This window comes from Myxocyprinus asiaticus, chromosome 19 (genome assembly GCF_019703515.2).
Source record: "Myxocyprinus asiaticus isolate MX2 ecotype Aquarium Trade chromosome 19, UBuf_Myxa_2, whole genome shotgun sequence".
In the NCBI taxonomy this organism is placed as follows: Eukaryota; Metazoa; Chordata; class Actinopteri; order Cypriniformes; family Catostomidae; genus Myxocyprinus; species Myxocyprinus asiaticus.
Window position 1 is genome coordinate 35,013,412 of NC_059362.1, and position 19,010 is coordinate 35,032,421.

Here is a 19,010-nt window from a genome sequence, read left to right on the forward strand (position 1 = left end):
TCTATTGAAGCCTTTCCCCCCTCATTTTATTTTTGACTTAACATTTGAGAATATTGACCGACTAAAATGTTTAATTTATTTATTTTATGCACATTAGTTGAATATGAAATGCTCTTTTTTTTAACAGCCTGGATAGAAATGTTCTATGCATTAATATAACGAGGCTGAATGGCTTATGTGTTTATTGCGCCCTCTTGTGGACTAAGGAAACAATGTCAATTTAAAAATCAGCTGACTTTAAAATTAGAATATTAGTTCATATATATTAATATTTATATATTTATTTCATTTTAAAATGTACAATACATTTTCATGGTTCAGTCAGTACTGTTTATTTTTGTAATAAAGTTCAGCACTATTTTACTTTGAGTGTTATTTTTTCATTCAGTATCAATTTTAAAAACTGTTGGTTGATTAATCGGTTATCGGCAGGTACTGCCCAACTTAGTTATCGGTATCGGTAAAATCCACTATCGGTCGACCTCTAATATACAGGTGCATCTCAATAAATTAGAATGTCGTGGAAAAGTTCATTTATTTCAGTAATTCAACTCAAATTGTGAAACTCATGTATTAAATAAATTCAATGCACACAGACTGAAGTAGTTTAAGTCTTTGGTTCTTTTAATTGTGATGATTTTGGCTCACATTTAACAAAAACCCACCAATTCACTATCTCAAAAAATTAGAATATTTTGACATGCCAATCAGCTAATCAACTCAAAACACCTGCAAAGGTTTCCTGAGCCTTCAAAATGGTCTCTCAGTTTGGTTCACTAGGCTACACAATCATGGGGAAGACCGCTGATCTGACAGTTGTCCTGAAGACAATCATTGACACCCTTCACAAGGAGGGTAAGCCACAAACATTCATTGCCAAAGAAGCTGGCTGTTCACAGAGTGCTGTATCCAAGCATGTTAACAGAAAGTTGAGTGGAAGGAAAAAGTGTTGAAGAAAAAGATGCACAACCAACCGAGAGAACCGCAGCCTTATGATTGTCCAGCAAAATCGATTCAAGAATTTGAGTGAACTTCACAAGGAATGGACTGAGGCTGGGGTCAAGGCATCAAGAGCCACCACACACAGACGTGTCAAGGAATTTGGCTACAGTTGTCGTATTCCTCTTGTTAAGCCACTCCTGAACCACAGACAACGTCAGAGGTGTCTTACCTGGGCTAAGGAGAAGAAGAACTGGACTGTTGCCCAGTGTTCCAAAGTCCTCTTTTCAGATGAGAGCAAGTTTTGTATTTCATTTGGAAACCAAGGTCCTAGAGTCTGGAGGAAGGGTGGAGAAGCTCATAGCCCAAGTTGCTTGAAGTCCAGTGTTAAGTTTCCACAGTCTGTGATGATTTGGGGTGCAATGTCATCTGCTGGTGTTGGTCCATTGTGTTTTTTGAAAAGCAAAGTCACTGCACCCATTTACCAAGAAATTTTGGAGCACTTCATGCTTCCTTCTGCTGATCAGCTTTTTAGAGATGCTGAGTTCATTTTCCAGCAGGATTTGGCACCTGCCCACACTGCCAAAAGCACCAAAAGTTGGTTAAATGACCATGGTGTTGGTGTGCTTGACTGGCCAGCAAACTCACCAGACCTGAACCCCATAGAGAATCTATGGGGTATTGTCAAGAGGAAAATGAGAAACAAGAGACCAAAAAATGCAGATGAGCTGAAGGCCACTGTCAAAGAAACCTGGGCTTCCATACCACCACAGCAGTGCCACAAACTGATCACCTCCATGCCACGCCGAATTGAGGCAGTAATTAAAGCAAAAGGAGCCCCTACCAAGTATTGAGTACATATACAGTAAATGAACATACTTTCCAGAAGGCCAACAATTCACTAAAAATGTTTTTTTTTATTGGTCTTATGATGTATTCAAATTTTTTGAGATAGTGAATTGGTGGGTTTTTGTTAAATGTGAGCCGAAATCATCACAATTAAAAGAACCAAAGACTTAAACTACTTCAGTCTGTGTGCATTGAATTTATTTAATACACAAGTTTCACAATTTGAGTTGAATTACTGAAATAAATGAACTTTTCCACGACATTCTAATTTATTGAGATGCACCTGTGTGTATATATATATATATATATATATATATATAAACCGATCAGCCACAACATTAAAACCACCTGCCTAATATTGTGTAGGTCCCCCTCATACCGTCAAAACAGCGCCAGCCCGCATTTCGGAATAGCATTCTGAGATGCTATTCTTCTCACCACAATTGTACAGAGCTGTATTCTGTGTTACCGTAGACTTTGTCAGTTTGAACCAGTCTGGCCATTCTCCGCTGACCTCTCTCATCAACAAGGCATTTCCATCCACAGAACTGCCACTCACTGGATGCTTTTTGTTTTTGGCACCATTCTGAGTAAATTCTAGAGACCGTTGTGTGTGAAAATCAACAGAGAATAGGCAGACTGGTTCGAACTGACAAAATCTATGGTAACTCAGATAACAGCTCTGTGCAATTGTGGTGAGAAGAATAGCATCTCAGAATGCGGATTGGCGCTGTTTTGGTGGCACGAGGGGAACCTACACAATATTTTAATGTTGTTGCTGATCCGTGTATATTGTATGTATGAATGTTTGTGTGTATATATATATATATATATATATATATATATATATATATATATATATAAATACACACACACACACACACACACACACACACACACTACTCGTCAAAACTTTTGAAACACTTGACTGAAATGTTTCTCATGATCTTAAAAATCTTTTGATTTGAAGGTGTATGCTTAAATGTTTGAAATTAGTTTTGTAGATAAAAATATAATTGTGCAACCATATTAATTTATTTCATTTTAAAACTAAAATTTAATTTTAAAAAAGATTTTTGAAATTGATGACTTGGACTAAATAATAAAGAAAAGCAGCCAATAAGTGCCCAACATAGATGGGAACTTCTTCAATACTGTTTAAAAAGCATCCCAGGGTGATACCTCAAGAAGTTGGTTGAGAAAATGTCAAGAGTACATGTCTGCAAATTCTAGGCAAAGGGTGACTACTTTGAAGATGCTAAAATATAACACAGGTTTGATTTACTTTGGATTTTGTTTAGTCACAACATAATTCCAATAGTTCCATTGATGTTATTCCATAGTTTTGATGACTTTACTATTATTCTAAAATGCACAGTGTATCTTAAAAATAAATATATATATATATATATATATATATATATATATATATATATATATATATATATATATATTTATTATAATTGCACATTGACCTTAATTGTATCTTTATTCTTGAAAATGTTTAATGTTCAGTGTTATTTGTCCTTAATTTATCATACTTTTATTGGGAGAAAAACATATAACGGTGTCTTTTTCACATAGATGGACAGACATCTTTGGTTCATCTTTCAACCTTGTTTATTGTAATTTATAATTGGATGACACTATACCATATGCCTAACTAACTCCAGCCTTCCCAGTGGTTGCCTGTAATTTTAAACCCTGCCCCTGTTTGCAATCAAATCATTCCTTTGTCATGTACACTCTTATTTATTTATTTATTATTTTTATAGGCCCTTTCCCACTGCAGGGACTAAAGCCAGTTTTAGGTACTTTTCCCAGGGACTAGTAATTTTCATAGTTTTCGCACCTGAGGAACTATAGTTCCTCATAAGGCCCTTTCCCACCTACAGTCCTGGTACTTTTCCTTTAGTAATTTTCTAGATGAGAACTCTTACGAGGAAAGGAACACCAGAGGAGGCTTTTTCCCTGTTGCATTTGCATTCAAATAGTTGCCACCGTAGTGACATCATCTAGTATCGACCATTTTTCTTCTGACATGGTTGGAACGGGCGATTCAATAACAACAACGAAATCAACAACGCTGAAATCAACAACATCGATGGAGGATGCCAGGATCGGAGCTACACTTTTCTTAGGGCTGTTTTACACAAGCTTTGGCTGCATCTGAAAATGTAGGCAGCTGCCTAATCAGTTAATAGTTTAAACGACAGCATGTTTGGATGAATAGAAACTGGTCTCTGAACAGTCTGTATCTTCAGGTTAAAGTTTAAACTGGGCAGTAGAGCTGTGCAGGCAGAGTGCCGTGCTGCTGAAACCGGAGTGAGAGATGAGACAAGCGGTCAGATGACTATGCTGAACTCAGCTGACAACATGTTGAAAATGCACTATAAACCTATTTATCAACACAATCTTTTACAATAAAGGCTTTTACTCAACATAAATGACTGTACTTAAATACTCACTCATTGACTTAAAAAACACGTCTTGATGCAAGTTACCACACAGTAAGCACGCAATACTTCTGTCATGTAAACAAGATTTCATGATGGTTTAGTGTATAATAGAGTTCAGTTACCCACTCTCGATAAACATCTGATTATTTATATCCATCATCCCAGAAAAAAAAAAAATTCTTAAATCAGAATTATTTTCTGTGTACACACAGTACAAACAGTACAGATGCTATGAAAACTCAAAGCGTGTCCCCCGATGAAGTTACACACATACTGTATGTGAAACGGGTGTATACTTTGTATACTTTTTGGTTTTATTTTATTTCTGTTAAGGCAATTATAAAATTAGTGCAATCCTCTGAGTAGCAGGCTAGCGGCTAGTTGTTTACAAATGGCGGCTGTGGACTCCTCTCCTTTCTCAATGCTTTGTGTGTCATAGGTTTTTGACCAATCACTGGCTGCAGCACATCCCACAGTCTCCTACAGTCTCTCTATGCCCCCAAAGTACCTACTCCAGAGTAGGAGCTAAATATCCCCCTAAAGTAGTTCAGAGGAACTATAGTTCCTTAGGTGCGAAAGTGACAAAGTACTAGTCCTGTGGAAAAGTACCTAAAATGGGCTTTGCCACCGCCAGTGGGAAAGGGCCTATAGCTGTTTTAAGGGACATTTTTAGCTCCTGCTCCAGGGTAGGTACTTTTGGGGGCGTAGAGGAACTGTGGGAGGTGCAGCAACTTGTGACTGGTCATAAACCTATGATGCACAAAGTAATGAGATGCGAGGAGTCAGCAGCCGCTATTTGTAAACAAACTTGTATCTGCTAGCCTACTACACAGAGTGCTAATTTTACAATTCCCTTAACAGAAATAACATAAGACCGACAAAGTATCCAAAGAGAATAGCCCATTTCACATGTTTGTTTGAGGGAAGTGTTAGTGTTGAATGTAGTGTAAGTTTCGCAAATTGATTTTGTAGTCTGCTTCAAAAATGTAAATGAATGCACTCTCACTTTTGTGATAACTTTTAAAAACTTTAAAGTGTGACTCTCGAAACAATTGCAGAGTGTAAGGTGAGGCTGTGGCCAACAACAGCCTTAAATAAACACACTGTTTATGAGATTGCCTTCATGTGTCCACATTGCGATGGTACCATACATTTTAAATCTCTTTTTTGTAAACACCAAATAATTGCAATTTTCAGCTGTCTCTGAACTGCTGTCTGGGGAAACCAGAAATACTATGCACTCACATACTAAACCAGAAATCAAACATTCTGTCAGTAACTAGACAATTTACCCTGCCGCTCACATTTTATCAAAGTTGTGTTGAGAAATATGTATGAAGAGAGAAATATTGTTGTGCAACAACCAGCCTTATTTACAGTATATCTGAAAAATGCACATTTACTGTATATTGATAATCACAGAGAACATTTTCTGATTATTGATGTGTGTAAAAGGCATCAATCCCAAGCCTAGTAACTATTATTAAAGTTAAGAGTAAACACAGATATGAAGCTAGAACCAACCTTTGCATGTGTTATTAACTGCGATGGTGAGATCGAACTTTGGTGCAGTATATGTGTATAAACTGACCAGACATTCATCCACATCTGAAACAACAAAAATAGTGCCCATCAATAAATCATATGTTTAATAGTGCACAGGTTACTATTATTAAAGCAGAGAGTATAAACAGATGTGAAGCTAAAACAAACCTTTGCATGTCATATCAATTCTGATGGTGAGTTCTGATTCAATATATCCAGCCAAGACATACCAAATGTAACCTGCAATATTATTTTTGCATTTGGAATACGAACCACATTGCTGTATAGATAAACTGACCTGACATTTATCCACATCTGAAGAAAAAACAAAAACAAAAAAAGATAGTGCCCACCAGTATTGCATATTTAATAGTGCACAGGTTACTATTATTCAAGATTAGATTATACTTAGATGTGAAGATAGAACAAACCTTTGCATGTCTTATTAATTCCGATAGTGAGTTCTGACATTATAGTAGTAAATCCAACCAAGAAATTGTAAATGTAATCTGCAGTATTATTTGTGCAGGTGGAGTCCAGACCACATATGGATAGATTTAACTGACATTCATTCACATCTGAAAAAAATTAATATATTAGCCATCAATAAATCACACGCTTAATAAAGCATGGGTTACTATGTCATGAAATATTGATCATTGATCAACATGTTATTTTATCAATACGTTTTTGAGTCATCAATATATTAACATTAGCCAACATTGAAATCAGAAGCCTAATTTATAATAGCATTGGGTGACCACAAGAGGGTGATATATCATTTACTGAAGCTGGTGGTTGGTTCTAGGACAAGGCAAAATCCAAACCAAGTTGTTGATCTAGTTGTCACCATACACAAAATGTATAAAAGTTTTTGTACTTCTTCAAGAATGAATAAAGTGGTGTTGATGAGTTGGCAGGTTAGTGTATGAAACTGGTGTAACTGTGCAAACTGAATGATTAGAAAATATTATGCAATTTCTCTGTGTGCCTGAAAAGGTTTCATTCAAGCTGTCAAACCACAAAAAGACATACTTGTAAATGAAAATACATTGTGTAGGCTACATACAGTATATACATATACACTATATATCATCCAGTGATGACTAGAGTAAATAATCTATGTCCTTTGATTATGATTTGGGTCATGTTAACAGTAATGGGAAAACTATGCAGGTTAATCTCTGTGGCGCCGAAGAATTTTGAGCAAACTCCAGAGCTGTCCGCCAGATGACACAGGGGTGTGTGCATGCTTATTTCCGGTCGTATGAGCGCTCATTGAAACTGCGTGACATTACACGGTGTGAACAGGACTTTATTGTTGCTGAGAAGAGACTTCCAAAGGAGACTTGTTAGAGACTTGACAGAAACCATAATGAACATACAGTATTTACAAGTAAAAAAAGAGAGGTGAGTGGTCTATTAGTGACAAGAGATAACATCCTCTTCTTTTTTGCATGCCTCTGCCAGCAGTTAGTGATGGCTGAAAACAAAGCTTTTCGAAACTCTGAGTCAACTGAACTAATTGCTTCACAAAATGATTCACTGTTTCGAAGCGCTTGAAACACCGCAAGCTGGTGACACCTGCTGGTCAAAACAGTATTAATGCAAAAAGAACACAGCCTAAATATGTACAGTATAATGACATTTTGTACAAACCAACTGCAAATGTTTTAATGAAAGTGTAATCTATTAAATGTAATCTAAAAATCATTAAATACCATTAAACCAAGTGCCATAATTTTTAGTGATTTAAATGCAATTTTATTTCTTTTTTATATGGTTTTATTTTTACATCTAGGTAAAATTTTTAAGAAGTTAACGCAAAGGTTTACACATTTTGTTTTAAATTGTATAGGCCTGTGTCTGAAATGGAAATGATTTGACTGTGACAAGGACAAAACAAGACAAATGCAGTGTCATTAGGAAATTTTATTTCAGATTATAAGCTGTTCCAGTATTTTAGCATTTAAATTTTTATTTTTATTTTTATTTTATTTTTTGGTACAGATGTTGCTGGTATTGAGAGGTATTTCTTGCCCCAGTGGAACAGATGAGGGAATATCGTTTGGTGATTTTCCCAGTAGTCAAGTGGATCACTTGTTCTGGTAAGATATGGTTCTTTCAAGTTACAGTGTACTTCAGCAGTTGCATCAGCATTGACACTCTGTGGTTCCCTGTCCAGGAGCACCCATAGGTTTTCATCCCCATCATCTCCCTGTCCTCCTGTTGAAGTGGCTGCTGCTGAAGTTGTTGAGTCAAGCTTCTTGACAAATGTTTTTGTACAACGGGTGCTTTTTTCTCTTTTGTGAGAGCAGTCTTGATTTGAGTAATATACATGTCCCGTTCCCGATGAACAGTATTGGGGAAGAGGGGAGAAACACTGTGTGCCTTGAATCGAGCCTTTTCGGCTCTGGGCCATGAATAACGGCGAGCTCTGGGCTACTCTTCATGGGGCTTGGCATGTTAGGAATGTTTCTGCTGCCCGTCTGGGGTTTTTCCATCGGCGCGGTGTTCATGCTGAGAAGGCGGGTGCTTACGCTTGGGCCATGGTTTGTGTGGCTTCACAGACAGCTCAGCAGTAGCTTTTGGCTGTGCTGGGGCAGCGAGAGATGTATTCTTTTTTGGATGCTGACCGGAATTAGATCGGGAGCGTGCCGGGAAAGGGGAAGTGCTAATATCCTTTGGCAGAAAGTGTTTTATTGCTTTGGACTGCTTGTGTAGCGATGAAGTGTTCTGAATAGCCTTCCACGGCAATGCCAAAGAGACCGTTGGGCAACAACGGGGTGTCAAGGAGGGCGGCTTACTCTGCATCATTCACCTCCATGAGAGATGCCAAATAGGCCAGTCCAGAACCACTATGTTGCTCATCGCTTTGCAGAGGGCCTGATCAGTAGCTTTCGTGGCTTGCAGCGCCAAATCTGTAGCGGTGCGGAGCTCTTTGAATAGCTCTGGATTGGGGCCTTGCTCGTCCATTTATCTGAGGAGCTTAGCTTGAAAAAATCTTGAGCACCAACATGCTGTGGTGTGCTGAACCAGCTTGGCACGCGGCTGTATTAATTCTTCCAGCCAGTGCGGACGTCAGTTGACATGGCTTGGAGAGGTGGGTGGGGAAGCTTTGAGTAGCCATTTTCCTCTGCTTGATTTACTTTAGTGAGGACAGCAGCACCTCCGATCTGAGTGCGTGATGAGCAGGGCACACACCAGATCTTTGTGAGCTCTGCGTGGACCTCAGGGAAGAATGGTGCACTTCTTAGGACCGTGGTCTGTTGACGACGGCCGGTTTTCAAAAACCATTCATCCAGGCGAGACTTTTCTAGCTCTTCTGGAGGGGACCACTGAAGACCGAGCTGTGCGAGTAATAAAAAATAAAATAAAAAATATATAATAATCATACACATCTAAAACTACGCCTCTCTCTCCACGGTCCCTCCCCAAGAGTCCCCCAAAAACATCAAATAACTGCCTCATTTCCCATAAAATGAATCCCAGATCCCCAGCCTTCTACACGACACCTCCTCGAAAGCTGCCACCCTCCCCATCTCCTTGCACCACTCCCGAATTGAGGGCACGCCAGCCGATTTCCATCCCCTTAAAACAATCTGCTTGCCTATCATAGCACTGGTCAGGACCCAATTTTTTATGTATTTATCTCCTAAGTCAATGATCGCCCCATCGCTCAAAACACAGAGTCTGAGGCAAAACAAAACTCAAGTGCCCAACATGTCACACACAAAACTCTGAACCTTCAACCAAAATTCCTGAATCTCAGCACACCACCAAAAAACATGGGCCGTGTCTCCATCCTCCGATTGGCATCGCCAGCAGGTGGGTGTGTCTTTAAGACCAAGCCTATACAGTCTAAAGGAGGTCCAATAGAATCTATGTAAAATCTTGAATTGCATAAGGTGCACCCTTGCATCTCTCAATACAGACTTGATGTTTTTTAGAATCCTAGCCCACACTCCCTCCTCCAATACCAATTTAAAATCTTTCTCCCATAATCTCTTGATAGAAGTTAAAGCTCCATCTGCCAGACTCTGAATTAGCAGGGAGTAATACACTGATGCCTCATGACCTTTTCCAAAAGCAGTAATCACCCCTCCCAGAGTGTCTGCCACTTTAGGGGGGTGTATGCTACTCCCAAAAATAGTACAGTGCAGGTGGTGCAGCTGTAAATACCTAAAAGGATCTCAACACTCCACTCTCATATAGATCACAGAGTGTAGCAACCCCCTCACAATCCACTCTGACCACCAGAATGGGGACTTATTAATACATAGTTTTGGGTTCAGCCATATGCTTGAGGCAACATTTAAGTAAATGTCCGAATTAAACACTCTGGACACTTTTGTCCATAGCGCGAGTAAATGCAAGGTAACGGGGTGTAACTTAACTTCTCCGGTTAGTTTGATAGAAAGGCTGTGCAATGGTGAAATAGGGACAAGAACTTCCTGTTCAATACAAAACCAGGGAGGGGCTCTCTCAGGTGGAAGTGATTAATGAGCCAAATGTCTGAGACCGAATGCATAATAATAAAACAAATCTTGGTTAGGCCTAGACCACCTTTGTCAGTCGGCCTATGTAACTTATTGAAATGTAATCTGGGACACTTACCATTCCAAATGAAGGACTTCACTATGCTATCAAATTGCTTGAAATAAGAGAGGGGGACATCTACAGGGAGAGACTGTAGCAGATAGTTACATTTTGGAATACAATTCATTTTAATAACATTAACCTTCCCAATCATAGATATATGTAATGAAGCCCACCTGCCCAAATCGCTCGAAATCCTTTTTATTAAGGGGTCAAAATTAACTCTAACTTAATCAGACAAATTTGCTGGGAATAAAATGCCCAAATACTTAAAGCCCTGTTTGGGCCACTGGAAGGCGCCCGGCTGAAAAGCCATTACTGGGCAGTATGCTGTCAGAGCCAAAGCTTCGGATTTAGACCAATTGACTCTGTATCCTGAAAACTTAGAAAAGGAATTAATAATTCTGTGGAGGCAAGGCATAGATCTAGTAGGGTCAGAGACAAATAATAAAATATCATAAGCGTAAAGCAAAAGCTTATGCGCCATACCTTCCACCACCACCCCTGGAAAGTCATCTTCCTTTCTTATCGCGGCTGCTAATGGTTCCAGGGGAAGACAGAACAATAATGGGGAAAGAGGGCAACCCTGCCAGGTGCCCCTATCCAGAGTAAAATAATCTGAAATTAATCCATTTGTTTGTACCGCTGCTACCAGGTGTCTATAAAGTGACTTAATCCATCCAATAAAAGTATTCCCGAACCCGTATATTTCCAAAATCTTAAAAAGATAATCCCATTCTACCATATCAAATGCCTTTTCAGCGTCAAGTGTGATGACAGCGACCGGAGTCTGATCATTCGCCACTGACTACATGATATTGATGAAACGCCTAATGTTATCAGAAAAGCTGCGGCCCCGAATAAACCCCACCTGATCAAATGTATAAGAGATGTCATAACTTTACTTAATTGGTTAGCCAGAATTTTTGACAATATTTTAACGTCTAGCTGGATCAGGGAAATTGGATGGTAACTCTTACACTCACTTGGATCTTTGTCCTTTTTAAGTAACAGACTGATCCGGGCTTGTGTCATGGTTGGTGGAAGCTTTCCATTCTTTAATGATTCCATATAAACTTCTAGCAAAAGTGGAGCCAGCTCTGTAGCATAAGATCTAAAAAATTCAGCAGCAAAGCCATCTGGCCCTGGAGTATTGCCTGTAGGCAAGGCCTTAATTACCTCGCCAAGCTCCTCCAAGGTTATCTCAGAATCAAGAGAATTGTTTTCCTCAGTCGTCAGTTTAGGGAGTTCTAATGGATCCACAAAGTTTCTAATATCCACTTCAGTAGACAAAGATGTGGAACAATAAAAATCAAGATATAATTCTTTAAAAGCATTATTAATATCAATGGCCAAGATAAAAATGTCACCACCAGCAGATTTCACTGAGGGACTGGTAGAAAAAGACTCTCTCTGCTTTATATATCTAGCCAAAAGCTTCCCTGCTTTGTCCCCCAACTCAAAGTATGACTGTCTTGCCCTGAATAGCCAAAACTCCACCTTTCACAACAAAATAGTATTATATCTGTATTTCAATTGGGTCAATTCTCTGAGGCCATCAGACAACATTCGATGCTTCAGCTCTGCCTCTGCACTTTTAATAGTCCCTTCAAACTCCACGAGTTCTCGTTCTTTGGATTTTTTGATGAATGAGGCATACTGTATGATCTGACCGCTTTAAGTGCCTCCCAAGCCACGCCCACAGAGGATACTAAGGACCAGTTGATCTCTATATAAACACTGATTTCAGCCTTTAACATTTGTTGGAATTCAGGATTTTGCAAAAGGGATACATTAAAGCGCCAACTATATGATTTATTTTTCTCTGTATGTGGCAACACCTCTAAACTCACCAGGGCGTGATCTGAGACTAAGATGTTTCCAACTGAGCAAATCCACAACAGATGAAATGAGGGACTAGTATGTATATAAAAAAAAACTATTCTAAAATAAATCTTATGGACTGATGAAAAAATGTATAGTCCCTACCAGATGTGTTCAAAAGTCTCCAAATATCTGTAAGACCAAGATTTTTACACTTTTTTGTGGCTTACACTTTTTCAAGGCTTACACACTTTTGCTTCACTATGATCAAGGACCATCAAAAGATTAAAGTCTCCTCCCAATATTATACCATGAGGGATGCCAGAGGCTTGCAGCATCCCTTCAAGATCTATAAAAAAGCCACGATCATCAGCGTTAGGTGCGTAAATATTAGCCAAAATCAACTTTGCCCCTGAATTTCTGTTAAAACAATAATGACTCTTCCTACTTTATCTTTAATCTTTTTGAGACATTTGAATTGTAGATGTTTACTTATCAATGTAATGACTCCCCTGCTCTTACTTGAGCCAACAGTAAAGAAAACATGTCCACCCCATATCTTCCCAACATTTTCAGCTTCCTGCGGGGAAAGATGTGTTTCTTGAAGAAACACTATATCATATTTCTTACAAAGAAATAACCTTCCTTCTTTTTATGGGGTGCCCCAACTCATTCACATTCCACGTGGAGAGGGACAGTCTGCTCATATTAACATTTGACATTTTGACATATGAGAAAAAATAGATTGTGTGTCAAAAATAAAATTATAAAGACCACATTCCAACATCGGTGCAACAATCAACCCCTGAACATCCCCCAGAAAAAAAAAACAAAAAAACATGTGCATTAACTCAGCACACGACAGCACCAACCGGCGTCCATTCTTCCAAACTCAAACGGTCCATGTACGCCTACGAGAGTCCCCGTGATAACTTTGCTGTTGGATTGCTCAAATCCGGTGCTTCTATACAAATTTTGTGAGACAGAATTACACAACAGAATATAATCTATAAAACAAACTCCAGCCAATAGGTGGAATAAGCACAAAGAACATGTAGGTTCATCCACATAACTGTCCTGAAGGTGTGTTCCTCCACAAAACAAACTCCAGCCTCTAGCGGAACCAGCTCAAAAAAAATAAAAAAAATTCAGTTTCCTTGGGCAGTCAAACGAATGTTCAGTGAGCCGGCCCATTCAGCTGTAACATGAGTGTAACAAATGCCCTAATCCCTCTAATGATTTGCAAGAAATATTCCATAAATCAAACTCCGTCCAATAGGAGGCATAAGCACAAAGAACGTGCAGATTCATCCACAAACTGTCCCGAGGGAGTGTTATTCCACAAAACAAACTTCAGCCAGTGGGTGTAACCAACACAAAAAGAAACAAAATAGGCGCTCAGTTTCCTTGGACAGTCAAGTGAATGCTCACTGAGTCAGGCCCACTTGGCTGCATCAAGAGCATCACACAATGACTTACTCCATTGACTTTATAAAGGACATCGCTTGATGTGGGCATGTAAATATTTTGTGGCTGTCCTTAGTATCTATTCTCAATTTGGCTGGGAACATCAGTGCAAAAGCAACCTTCCGTTGATGTTTCTTGCATTCCTTGAATCTATCACGTTTTGCTCGTCGAATTTGCAAAGTCTGGGAACAAGAAAATGCTGTGGTTCTACCAAGAAAATCTTCATTTACTCCTCGCCTCGCATAACACAAGATGTTTATCAGATGATCTCAGAAATTTAGCCAGAATTGATCGGGGCCTATCTCCCTCCACAGATCTCCGAGCTGAAACTCTGTGAGCTCGCTCAATTTCCAGCTTATGGCCTGTTATGTCAAGCAGACTTGGGAAGAGCTCGTCTGGGAATTTCACCATTCCCTATCTATCACTCACTCGACGTTGTGTCGATGTAGTGACACTAGGGGTCACTCTTGGGAGCCCGAGACACCTCTGGTCTTTAATAAAAGGCCAATGAAAATTGGCGAGTGGTATTTGCAACCACTCATTCAGATTTTCTCTTCGGAGCCAAATGGTCATGCTCACTGAGCTGAATTCCCACAACTGTTCATTCACCTCTGCTGGATCTGATGGCGCATTTCAGCAGCTTCTCCCCCCTCTGCACTGGTGCACTGCAGAGAATGCCCCTGGGTGCTTTAGCAGAAATAAAAGAGTATATTTCTCTAAAAGAGTATATTTCTCTAAAAGAGCGGCACACACGGAACGTCTTTCTAAAGATGCATCTTTTTAAAGATGCCTTTCCGTTTGTGTGTTATTCCTGGTTGCGCTCGTTATCTCTCGCCCTCTGACGGCCACGATCACTGTCTTTTGTGTCTGGGCGCTGCTCACATGGAGACAACATTCGTGGATGGGTCATGTACTCATTGCGAGAACATGTCCATGGCAACGATGCGGTCGCGGCTTACCTTCGTAAGAAAGTAAGCCACACCAGAGGCTCCCCACCTCGGTCCTTCTACCCACGGGTATGAGGCCAGTGCGGCTAGCACTGGGGGCGATTTGGGGACCCCAATGGGACCACCTCTACCGGGTATCCCCCCACAGATCTCCCATTCCCCAGCACGCTCGTCTGCCCCGATCGGGCTTCCGGATGAATCCGCCGGCTCATCTCATGGCGAGTTCGACCTCTTATTCAGAGCCCACGAAGGTGATGAGCTCTCGAGCACAGCATCAGAGAGTGGGCTTGTGCAGTCAGATGCGGAAGCCTCAGCTGGGCTCCTCCCTTTGGGTGCGGTCGCCCTGTCGCAGGCTGACGCTGAGATGATGACATGCTTTTCCAGGCTAGAGTGGAACCTTCCGCTCTCCCATGAACCCTCGCAGCTTGATGATTGTTTCCTGGGCTCGTGGCACTGCTCAAAGCCACGCCCCGCCCCCGTTCCTTCCTTCCCGGAAGTGCATGAAGAGCTGACAAGGTCGTGGGAGGCACCTTTTACTGCCCGGTCCCAATCTTTCAGCTTCCCTGCCCTCACTACCCTTGATGGTGGGGCGACCATGGGCTATTTGGCAATCCCCCCGGTGGATAAGGTACTCGCGGTGCACCTATGCCCGTGGAGCGCTGCCACCTGGCGTGGGCGCCCAGAGATCCCGCCAAGGCCTGTAGGTTTAGGTCGTCCCTGACGGCCAAGGCCTACGGTGCCGCTGGACAAGCCGCCTCCGCCCTGCACGCCATGGCTCTCCTGCAAGTCCACCAAACCAAGGCGCTAAAGGAACTGCACGAGGGTAGTTCCACCCCGGGATTGATGCTCTCTGGGTGACGAAGGTCACGGCGTGGTCTCTCGGGCGGGCGATGTCCACCTTGGTGGTCCAGGAGCACCACCTTTGGCTCAACCTGGTTGAGATGGGAGAGGCCGACAAGGCACGGTTCCTTGCTGCCCCCATTTCCCAAGTTGGCCAGTCCGGCGACACCATCGAGGACTTTGCCCAGCAGTTCTCAGCGGTGAAGCAGCAGACGGAGGTTATCTGGCACATCCTGCCCCGGCGCGGCTAGAGATCTCGCACCCTGTCTGCTCGTCGCCAAGGGCGTCCCCCTGCAGTGACTGCACCGGCTCCTCTGCAGCCCGCCCCTGCGGCCCGGCCCCGGCGTGGAGCCCACCGCATGAAGCAGATGCCACCCGTCTCACGGCCGCCAAGAATCCGCGAAAGGCTTTGAAGCGCCCATGAGACGGGCAAGGCAGGGACAACGAAACCCGCTGCTCTGTAGCTGGTAAGCAGACCACTCCATCTCCCGGTGGAGGGCCGGGAGGAGAATCTTTTATTACCTTTGCGTTTAATTGAGCTGCATGCCCAAGTGGCTGCGGTACCTAAGAGTTCAGCAAGAGTGGTTTCCTTGTTCCCTGGGTCACATACCCAGTGTGCATGGCCGGCATCATGACCACCGTCCACCACTTCATTTTTGGGCAGGTTTGGCACACTAGCGGCGGTCTCCCCGCCCCTGAGCACCCAGCTTTGGCACAAATCCGCCCCGACGAGCCTGTCCCTCTGTCTGAGATGAAGGAGGGGTTTTACAGCCCCTACTTCATTGTACCGAAAAAAGGTGGTGGGTTGCGGCCAATCTTGGACCTGTGAGTACTGAACTGGGCTTTACACAGACTCCCGTTCAAGATGCTGATGCAAAGACGCATTCTAGCAAGCGTCCGGCATCCAGATTGGTTCGCGGTGGTAGACCCGAAGGACGCGTTCTTCCACGTCTCGATTCTACCTCGACACAGACCCTGCCTGCGGTTTGCATTTGAGGGTCGGGTGTATCAGTACAAGGTCCTCCCTTTCGGTCTGTCCTTGTCCCCTCGCGTCTTCACGAAGGTCGCAGAGGCAGCTCTTTCCCCGTTAAGGGAAGTGGGTATTTGCATTCTGAACTATCTCAACGATTGGCTAATCCTAGCTCACTCTCGGGATATGTTGTGTGCACACAGGGACCTGGTGCTCTCGCACCTCAGCCGACTAGGACTTCGGGTCAGCTGGGAAAAGAGCAAGCTCCTCCCGGTTCAGAGCATCTCTTTTCTTGGTTTGGAGTTGGACTCAGTCTCGATGATGGCGCGCCTCACGAACGAGCACACACAGTCGGCGCTGACCTGTTTGAAGGCGTTCAAACAGAAAAAAGAGTTTCCACTGAAACTATTTCAGAGGCTCCTGGGGCATATGGCATCCTCAGCGGTGGCCACTCCGCTCGGGTTGATGCATATGAGACCGCTTCAGCACTGGCTTCAGACTCAAGTCCCGAGATGGGCATGGCACCGCGGGACACATCGCGTGGCCATCACGCCGATCTGTCACCGCCTCTTCAGCCCTTGGACCGACCTCACGTTTCTACGGGCAGGCGTTTCCCTAGAGCAGGTCACCAGGCGCGTCGTGGTTATGACAGATGCCTCCAAAATGGGCTGGGGCACTGTTTGCAATGGGCATGCAGCTGCCGGCTTATGGACGGGCCCACGGCTGCTTGGCACATCAACTGCCTCGAGTTGCTGGCAATTCTGCTCGCCCTGCGGAGGTTCTGGCCATTGATCCAGGGCAAGCATGTGTTAGTTCAGACAGACAACATGGCAATGGTAGCATATGTCAACCGTCAAGGCAGTCTGCGCTCCCGTTGTATGTCACAACTCGCCCACCGTCTCCTCCTCTGGAGTTAGCAGCACCTCAAGTTGCTGCGAGCCACTCACATCCCAGGAGACCTCAATACTGCAGCGGACGCACTCTCATGGCATGTTACCCTCAGGGGAGAGTGGAGACTCCACCCTCAGGTGGTCCAGCTGATCTGGAGTCGATTCGGACAGGCACAGGTAGACCTGTTCGCCTCCCAAGAATCCTCCCACTGCCCGCTCTGGTACACCCTGACTGGTAGAGACGCGCTGGCACACAGCTGGCCCCCTGAACTTCGCAAATATGCTTTTCACCCAGTGAGCCTACTTGCAGAGACCCTGTGCAAGGTCAGGGAGGATGAGGAGCAGGTTGTCCTGGTAGCACCCTGGTAGCAGTCTGGCCCACCCAAACGTGGTTCTCAGACCTTACGCTCCTCGCGACAGCCCCCCCTGGCGAATTCCCCTGAGGAATGACCTTTGTTCTGAGGTATGGGGCACCATCCGGCACCCGCGACCAGACCTCTGGAATCTCCATGTCTGGCCCCTGGACGGGATGCAGAAGACCTAAGCGGTCTACCACCCACAGTGGTAGATACGATCACTCAGGCTAGGGCCCCCTCTACGAGGTGCCTGTATGTCTTTTAAGTGGCGTCTGTTCACTAAGTGGTGTTCTTCCCGACGCAATGACCCCCAGAGATGCACAGTCGGATCGGTGCTTTCCTCTCTGCAGGAGAGGTTGGAAGGGCGGCTGTCCCCTTCCACCTTGAAGGTGTTTGTAGTCGCTATAGCAGCACACCACGACACAGTGGACTTTAAGTCCTTAGGGAAGCACGATCTGATCATCAGGTTCCTGAGAGGCGCCAGGAGGCTGAATCCCTTCAGAGGATGGGCTGAATCCCTTCATGGGACCTCTCTGTAGTTCTTCAGGGTCTACAGAGAGCCCCCTTTGAGCCCTTGCAGTCAGCTGAGCTCTAGGCACTCTCCTTGAAGACTGCCCTCCTGACTATGCTCACTTCCATCAAGAGGGTAGGAGAACTGCAAGCGTTCTCTGTCAGCGAAATGTGCCTGGAGTTCGGTCCGGGCTACTCTCACATGATCTTGAGACCCTGACCGGGCTATGTGCCCAAGGTTCCCACGATCCCTTTTAGGGACCAGGTGGTGAACCTGCAAGTGCTGCTCCAGGAGGAGGCAGACCCAGCCCTGACGTTGCTGTGTCCGGTGCGTGTTTTACGCATCTATTTGGATCACACTCAGAGCTTTAGAGTCTCTGAGCAGCTCTTTGTCTGCTTTGGTGGACAGCAGAAAGGAAGTGCTCTCTCCAAGCAGAGGATCGCCCACTGGCTCATTGATGCCATAACTATGGCATATCACGCCCAGGACATGCCGCCCTCGGTAGGGCTTCGGGCCCATTCTACCAGGGGTGTAGCGGCCTCCTGGGCCTTGATCAGGGGCTCCTCTCTAACAGACATTTGCAGAGCAGCGGGCTGGGCAACACCCAACACCTTTGCGAGGTTCTACAATCTCCGGGTGGAACCGGTTTCATCCCGTGTAGTGGCACGCACAAGCAGGTAAGTCCGGGACAGCTGGCCGGGTGTATCGCTTGTGCATAGCGCCTTTCATCTCCCCTGAGCTGGAGGTGCTCCGCATGTGGTGTTCCCCGTAGGTAACCCCATGCGACATATATCTCCCGCTAATTCATTTCCTT

General features: G+C 43.7%; 1 protein-coding gene across 9 annotated transcripts in view; it reads right to left on the minus strand.

The window, feature by feature from the left end:
• The window catches only part of LOC127409770 (adhesion G protein-coupled receptor F5-like), an 81,104-nt gene that overhangs the window by 29,912 nt on the left and 32,182 nt on the right, over positions 1-19,010 (minus strand). For 8 of the 9 annotated variants that reach the window (XM_051644577.1, XM_051644580.1, XM_051644579.1 and 5 more), the window contains 3 exons: positions 6,224-6,370; positions 5,961-6,107; positions 5,772-5,855 (listed from right to left, as the gene is read on the minus strand). In XM_051644577.1, the coding sequence (XP_051500537.1) occupies positions 5,772-5,855; positions 5,961-6,107; positions 6,224-6,370 (378 nt within the window). The remainder of the gene's footprint in view (positions 1-5,771; positions 5,856-5,960; positions 6,108-6,223; positions 6,371-19,010) is intronic. The other variant, XM_051644578.1, reaches the window with a different exon arrangement.